This window comes from Rhagoletis zephyria, unplaced genomic scaffold (assembly GCF_001687245.7).
Source record: "Rhagoletis zephyria isolate East Lansing unplaced genomic scaffold, Rhagoletis_zephyria_1.1 Rzeph_scaffold_04625, whole genome shotgun sequence".
NCBI lineage: Eukaryota > Metazoa > Arthropoda > Insecta > Diptera > Tephritidae > Rhagoletis > Rhagoletis zephyria.
Genome location: NW_016161708.1, coordinates 41480 through 49152, shown reverse-complemented (window position 1 = coordinate 49152; position 7673 = coordinate 41480). Strand labels below are relative to the sequence as shown.

General features: G+C 39.2%; 1 protein-coding gene across 1 annotated transcript in view; it reads left to right on the top strand.

The window, feature by feature from the left end:
* Nucleotides 1–3: 3 nt before the first annotated feature.
* The window catches only part of LOC108370985 (prion-like-(Q/N-rich) domain-bearing protein 25), a gene marked incomplete at its 5' end in the record, with an annotated part of 8606 nt that continues 936 nt past the window's right edge, over nucleotides 4–7673 (top strand). The window contains 7 exons of the mRNA XM_017626450.1: nucleotides 4–265; nucleotides 381–500; nucleotides 693–812; nucleotides 2001–2267; nucleotides 2336–2485; nucleotides 2546–2674; nucleotides 2728–2880. Of these exons, the coding sequence (XP_017481939.1) occupies nucleotides 4–265; nucleotides 381–500; nucleotides 693–812; nucleotides 2001–2267; nucleotides 2336–2485; nucleotides 2546–2674; nucleotides 2728–2880 (1201 nt within the window). The remainder of the gene's footprint in view (nucleotides 266–380; nucleotides 501–692; nucleotides 813–2000; nucleotides 2268–2335; nucleotides 2486–2545; nucleotides 2675–2727; nucleotides 2881–7673) is intronic.

The window sequence follows — 7673 nt, the reverse complement described above, 5'->3', positions numbered from 1 at the left end:
GAAAACGAAACGGAGCAAGAGGAGGAACATGAAAGTGAGCAAACACGCAAATCTCGTGAAATTGCGGTACAAACTAGTATCGATGCTTTTGAGTTGAAACCATTGACACCGTTAGTGAAAAATGTCGGTACTGCCACTACATCGAGTACGAGCAGTCGACGTTTCTCGCGATACCGACAACGTCATTCCGCATTCCGCTACGACTATGAGGATAAGACTTTCTCGACTCTATCAAATACGGATGACGATACGGACGATAAGCAATGTATGTACTTGTATTTTGTTGTGTTGCTTGAAATTAACACTTTTACATTCATATCTATGTATGTATATAAATATGTATTTAATTTTATAAATGTTTACACTTTTTCCCTCATCAGTCGGCAGCTCTTGCACGGAGAATGGACAAGTATGTGCCGGACTTCCGCATTCGATTTGCTCACACAATATATGCTTCTGTCGCTCGGGATACTATCCAAGTAATGGGAAATGTTTTGCGGGTGAGTTAGTACTTGGAGGCAAANCACGGAGAATGGACAAGTATGTGCCGGACTTCCGCATTCGATTTGCTCACACAATATATGCTTCTGTCGCTCGGGATACTATCCAAGTAATGGGAAATGTTTTGCGGGTGAGTTAGAACTTGGAGAAAAAAAAAAAAATGAAAATGCAATCATCCTTTCATTTTGCAGAGCTTGGAGAGATAGCGGAGAGTGCCAACGAATGTGAGCATACATTCGAAACATCGTCAAAAAAATGTATTTGCCAAACTAGCTACTTCTACGAACGTAATTTACGCTCATGTAGAAAACGTAAGTATGCAGTCCACCTTAAAAGGACAAAATTTTAATTCCAAAAAATTTCGAAAATTGGTTTCGAAGAAATGTGAAACCTTTCACGGCCCCTGGTGGAAGTTTTAAGGAAAAAAGAAAAAGATAAATGCAGAAATGGATTCCCCATGCCAAAAACACCTTATGGCATGCTATTATACAAAATTTAAGCACTTTACGACCCTACAGCAAAATTCTAAGAAACCTATTTTCGAAATTTGGAAAACCCCATATTGATTTTAGACCTATATTAGACGGCAAATTTGCTTAGAATTAAACGTTGAATCCTTCTGTACTATACGCGCATTGTCGAATAGACCTCCCATACAAATTGAACGGCCATAATGTACATACATATCGTCCCGTTGCTGCCTTAACCTCGTATCTGCAATAGAGGTATTTTAGAGAGTGTAAGAAAAAATGCATAATTTCTTACCCTATGATACAATAAACGCATTTTTTACTTAATATTTCTGGTTCCACTAACAGTAGTGAACACCCTCATTAAGTCTTTGTTCTATTTTCAAATAGTGTGAAGCTTAAACAGCTGTTATAAGTGGTAATATTAGTTTTCCCAAAAATTGTAGATACGTGGTTAAGGCAGAAACGGGACGATATGCCCAATTTATTCCATTATGTTGATTTATTTATTGGTTATGGAAAAATACTAAATATAGTTTAAAGAACAAGTAATTTTTAAACAAAAAAATCAACCGAAAAAATTTAGGAGTACCGTTAATTTCCTCATAACCAAATGGTCTCAAGATCAATAATTGTACTGAGTTTGATACAAATTGATAAATCGGTTACCGAGATATACATATAGTGAACCAAATAAAAACTGAGACGGGAAATTTTAGTAAGTTTTGCCCATTTTTCTTAGATTATTTAATGTTCGTAATTTTTTTTTATGAAAGTATAGCTGATTACTTTTACCTAACAAACACGATATAAAAACCAAATTTCAGACTTTGTGCAAAAACTCTGAAACTTCTGCAAAGTTTCACCAAAATTTCTAACTTCTTGATCAGCCTCTTTAGACAAAATTTTTGTATTCAGTTTTGTAACCCATTAATATGTATATACTCTGTAATTTTAAATTATTTAAACAGATATTGCAAAGTTTATAGTACTTAAATATAAAATTTCTCCTTTTTATATCCGCCATAGCAATCCAATATCACTTATCGTGTACCTCGGACAGTCAATGTAGTCCGTTCGGCGCCGCATATTGTCCCACGCAAATACCTCGACGTTGCACCTGCGATGAATATGCGGAGTATGATGAATTGCGGCAGCTGTGCGTCTACAAGCAGGGACTAGGCGAATATTGTGAGTCGAATGATGCCTGCGGGACGGTGGCCAATGCGGTCTGTACGAATAATTACTGTGCTTGCAAGGATAACTTCTTTGTGCAGAATAATACATGTCTACCAGGTAAATGAGCTTTAGCGATCAAGCTCAAGGAATGAAAAAATAATAATGCTGAAAAAATAATTTCCTAGGTATTGGTGCCGATTGTGAAACGGACGTCGAATGTGGTGGGGTAGATAATTCAGTTTGTGATCTCACCTCACCGACAAGTGAGGAAAAAGACAAGGCTTGTCAATGTAAAAAGGGATATGTACACTTTAAGGATGAGTGCCTAAAGGAAGGTGAGTTTACTTAATGCAAAATTGCTTCATTTCAATAAACTTGAATTAAATTACTTGCAGCTGAGGAACTAGATGATGAGTGCATTGAAACGGAGCAATGCACACCATTGTTGGGTACCTGCATCGATAAGAAATGTTCCTGCACGTCCGAACAACACATTAAATCTGGTCGTTGTGAAGAAAAGAAAGGTAGAATTTCTTGCTTTCTTCTTAATATTCTCTAATTTTTGTTTCGTTTTCAGTCCTGGGTGATGCCTGCGCACGGTCCACTCAATGTTTTGTCGAAAAGGAGCCAGAAAATGTTGAATGTCGCAACTCGGTTTGCCAATGCAAATTTAGTTACCAAGAGGACGAAGAAAAGAAGACTTGTATACGTGTGGTATCCAGTACCAAAAGTAAGTGATAAATGGAGTGAGATTTTCGTAGAACGTCTAACATTTAATTGAGAGCTTAAAATATCATGTTGCGTACTATATTCCAAATATAACATCGGGCGGGTATTTAGATTTAAAAAGCATCATATTTTAACAGGGCGTCATCACCATAAAGCCTATTTCAATGCGCACTCATTAAGAATGAGAAAAACGGTAGAATATCTATATATATATGTAGGTCTGATCCGTCGTAGGAAATTAAACTGGATAAATCCTATAACTCTGGTAACCAACTAAGCATAGGAATAATTCTCTAACTTTCCCTCACTTGGTCTTTCCTCCGCAGTGTGGACGTCCCTCCCTGGAGCGTCGGTGTATTTTAATTCGCTGTCCTGTGTCAGTGTCATTGTAAAGCTCATAGAGCACATGATTCCATCGCCTGCGGTACTCGCCGCCGCCTGTGCGTAGAGGTCCGTAAATCTTCTCCAAGAGCCGCGTCATCGGATTTTGTCATTCTCCATGCTTCTGCGCCATATACCAGTACAGGCAGAGAGTCGTTTTAGTCGAATGCGCTGACTGTTTGTTTGATGACAGGAGATACTTCGTATTTCCTCATTTACCAACAGACCCATTCGCTTTGCTTCCTCATCCAACTTCGAAAAGGCAAAACTGACTTCGCGACCGATGATGTCGATGTCATCGCCAACAATTGCACGCTTTTTTAAAAAATTTTCTCTGAGCGGTTCTGTTCTGTAGCTTTCAAATCATATCCAAGATCATATTAAAGAAATCACATGTAAGAAAGTGGCCTCGTCTGAAAGCCCGTTTGGTAGCAAACAACTGGGAAAGGTCTTTCCCAATTCTGACAGTTCTGATCGTATTGTTCAACGTCATTTTACCCAGCCGTATCAGTTTCACAGGGATGCCAAATTCAGACATCGCGGCTTATAGGCAACTGCTTTTAGAGCTGTCGAAAGCTGTTGAAGTCGACAAATATATGTTGATTGTCGATACTTTTCTCGCTCGTCTTTTCCAAGAATTAGCGTATTGTAAATACTTGATCTATGTTGGATTTTTCAGAGCCATACCGATAAGCCCCATTCAGTTCGTTGACGGTGGAATTCAGTCTTTCACACAATACGCTCGAGAAGACCTTGTAACCGATGCTTAGAAAGGTGATCCCGCGGTAGTTGGCGCGAATGGCGCGGTCGGCTTCCTTGTGGATTGGACAGGGCATACTTAAATTCAAGCCGTCTGTTATGCGTTCATCTGATCATATTCTGCATAAGATTTCTCGCATGAACTCTATCTTCTCCTTGCCGCCGTACTTGAATAGCTCGGCTGGCAGGCCGTCAGCTCCGGCTGCTTTGTGGTTTTTCAGCCGCATAATCGCTATTCGTACCTCGTCCTAGTCAGGTGGTGGAACGTCAACTCCGTCGTTATCGGCTATGGAATCGTGTTCGTCTTGTCCACTACTTTCAGTGGTGCTGCCATTCAGTAGGGTTCACCCCATAATTTAAGTATGTTCTGGACGTCTCGCTTCCCTCTTCAATTCGCTATGCTGGTCCCACATACCTAGCGTTGCGCCCGATCGTAGCGTGGCCTGCAGGCGGCATATTTGTTTCTGTAGCTTATTGACACTCCTCATCGTAGTAGTTGTTCTTTCGGGCTCGCTGAAATCCGATTAGTTCTTCGGCCGCGGCTCGTAATGAGCGGGAAATGTGGTTGTACTGCTTGTTGAAGAGTGCTCTTTGAAAGCAGGTATGGGAGTCGAGTGGCCGTCTGCGTTTATTGTACCTTTTTGACGTTGAGCTTTCCTTGCGCTGTAGAACGCATATTTTTTGCTACACAGAGGTCCTCGGAGTGTACGTTCGTCTTAAACACTGGAAGCGTGCTACTGTCTATTACAACATAGTCGATTTGGTTTCTTGTTTTTCGATCTGGAGACATCCAAGTAGCTTGATTAAAAGTTTATTATGAGTGCTAAGCGACGTCAGCAGACTAGAATGAGTTAAAACAAAACATTTTTAAGCGACAAAAAGGGTGTTTTGTTTTAACTCATTCAAGTACCTTGATGTATCTTTTTATGCATGAACCTAATGCTGCATACTAACATGTTTCGAGCCCGGCGAAGTCGATCAGCCTCAGTCCGTTATCGGACGTTTCGGCACGGAGATTGAATTTTCCGACAGTGGCGCCAAAGTTCCCTTCCTTGCCCACCTTGGCATTGAAATCGCCAAGCACGGTTTTGATATCGTGCCGGGGGCAACACTCGAATGTACGCTCTAAGAGCTCATAGCATAATTCCCTGGGTGCCTCGTCCTTGTTTTCTGTCAGGTATGGGCGCAGATATGCGAGATGTTGAAGAATCTCGCCTTGATATGGATTGTGGTTAGACGTTCGTCAACCGGGGTGAACGACGGTATTCGGCGACGGAGCATCTCTCCCACCTCGAATCTAGCACCGAATTTGCGCCCGGTTAAATGACAGTTGTAGTATGTAGACGTCGCAAAGCCCCACGTGTTTCTTGACTTGCCCTGTCAAACGTTTTTAAACGTTTGCCCTGGTCGTCATAAAAAGGCGGAGGGGGTCTCATCCTAGGCTTTGTTTTCAGTCTTCACCGGATGGGGTTTTTATGTAGCGGGTCACCCAGCACACAACCCATTGTTGAGACGAGGATGGTTTCTTAACTGAATACTCGTTTACATAGTGAGCCTCTTGCTCCAAAACAAAGGACCTACTGCGGAATAGACGTTGTAGACTTCAGTGATCCCTTAAAGCGAAGTCGGAGTGGCCCCACCGAAGCTTCCTATCTTTCTACCGTGATCCACGGCTCCTCCACTCGGATACTTTACTGCAACTCGGATATTGCAAAACTGTAACTGCATATATATATGAAAAGGATTTCACATATACGAAGATATGCCAATGCTTAAGCAGCAAACAGATGAAAGCATGCATTTCATTTGATACTCATTTATCTATATATTAATACACTAACATAAATTTTGTCTCCGTTCGTTTGGCGATTCTACCGAACCGATTTCAAAACCAAGAACACCATTGGAAAGGCATTTATTTTATGGTTTCACAATTGGTTGAAAATTACGGCCAAAACCGTGTGTATAAATGTTGCTGCAACATGTTCAATTTGACATGTTTCGCATCTTGTTTCACTTCACATTTGAAATTAAGCTTTGAAATAAAGATAAATATGAAGATGAAGAAATAAATGATAACGATGAAGTCAAGAAAAAAGAAGGCAAAAGTGAAGATAAAGACGAAAATGGAGACAATGACAGATACATAAGAATTAGGGTAACTGAAAGGGTAAGAAAATTTCTTGAATTTATGAAGTGAAACTTCTTTAGCGGCAGTTGGTTAGTTTTGAGTAAATTGCCAAGTTCAAAGGGAATAATCCACATGGCAATGGTTCTCAGCGGTTTAGCGGTTTGAGAATAAAAACAAAAACAAAGATGCCTAAATATACAGGCAAAAACGAAGATCAAGATAAATTTAAACCAGGGACGTGAACCGGTTTTGAACCGAACCGGTTTTTAACCGGAAAACCACTTTTTTCTATTAATTAACTGAACCATGAACCGAACCGAAATTTTCCACAAATGTTTGATCCGAACCGAAAACCGAACCACTTTCCATAAAGGTTTGAAGGTTCGTTTCAACCATGTTTTAATAGATAAATGTACCCACTTTTTTTCTTTTTGTTAAGCATGGTAATACCTAGCATGTAACAGAAGACAGAAGAAATACGTTTATAATAAAATTTTGGAAAATGGGCGTGGCACCGCCCACTTATGATCACATATATGTATCTCGGTAACCGGTCTACCAATTTATACCAAACTCGGTATGGCTATTGTGCTTGCCAAATAAAAGCAAAACGTTGAAAATTATTGAAATCAGACTTGAGGCCGCTTTTCATATAACGGTAAATTTCAGAAATGCTTGAAACTTCAATATTTCGAAATTTAAGGACGCTAAATTACTCAAAATTGATATACCCCGGCTTACCATGTTGTGGTGGCTTTCGGAAAGGTGAAAATCATATATTTAATACTTGCGCCGAGTATTTAATGTTCGGCTCCGCCCGAACTTAGACTTTGTTACTTGTTTGTTTTTCGAACCGTTGAACCGAACCGAAACCACGGTTCAAAGACCAAAAAACCCGCTTTGACGAACCAATCCAAAAGTGCAAAAACGGTTCGAACCGCTGAACCGAACCGACACAATTTTTCATCCGGTTCACGTCCCTGATTTAAACACTTTAAGGTAAAGGTGAAAGGAATATGCAAAAATAAAGATAAATATGAAGAAAAGGATGAGGATGTAGATCGATATTGTTATCGATTAAAAACTCGATATTTTTATCGAAATAATAATCGATATTGCTATCGATAAAATAATCGATATTGTTATTGATTAAATAACCGCTATTGTAATCGATGTAATAATCAATATAATAATCGATATTGTTATCGATACAATAATGGATATTGTTATCGGTATAATAATCGATTAAATAATTGATTTTGTTATCGATTTAGTCATTTATATTGCTAACGATATGTACAATAATCGATACTGATGATTGTTATATTTATCGATGAATTAATCGATTTTACAATCGTTGTATTTTTCTATATGTTTATGGATATTGTTATCGGTATTTTTATCGACACAGTTATCAACAGGGTTATCGATATACTAATCGGAACATGGAATGTGATCACATTACATGACATCACATCACATTTTATCACATGATATGAAGAGACATCACATGATATTACATC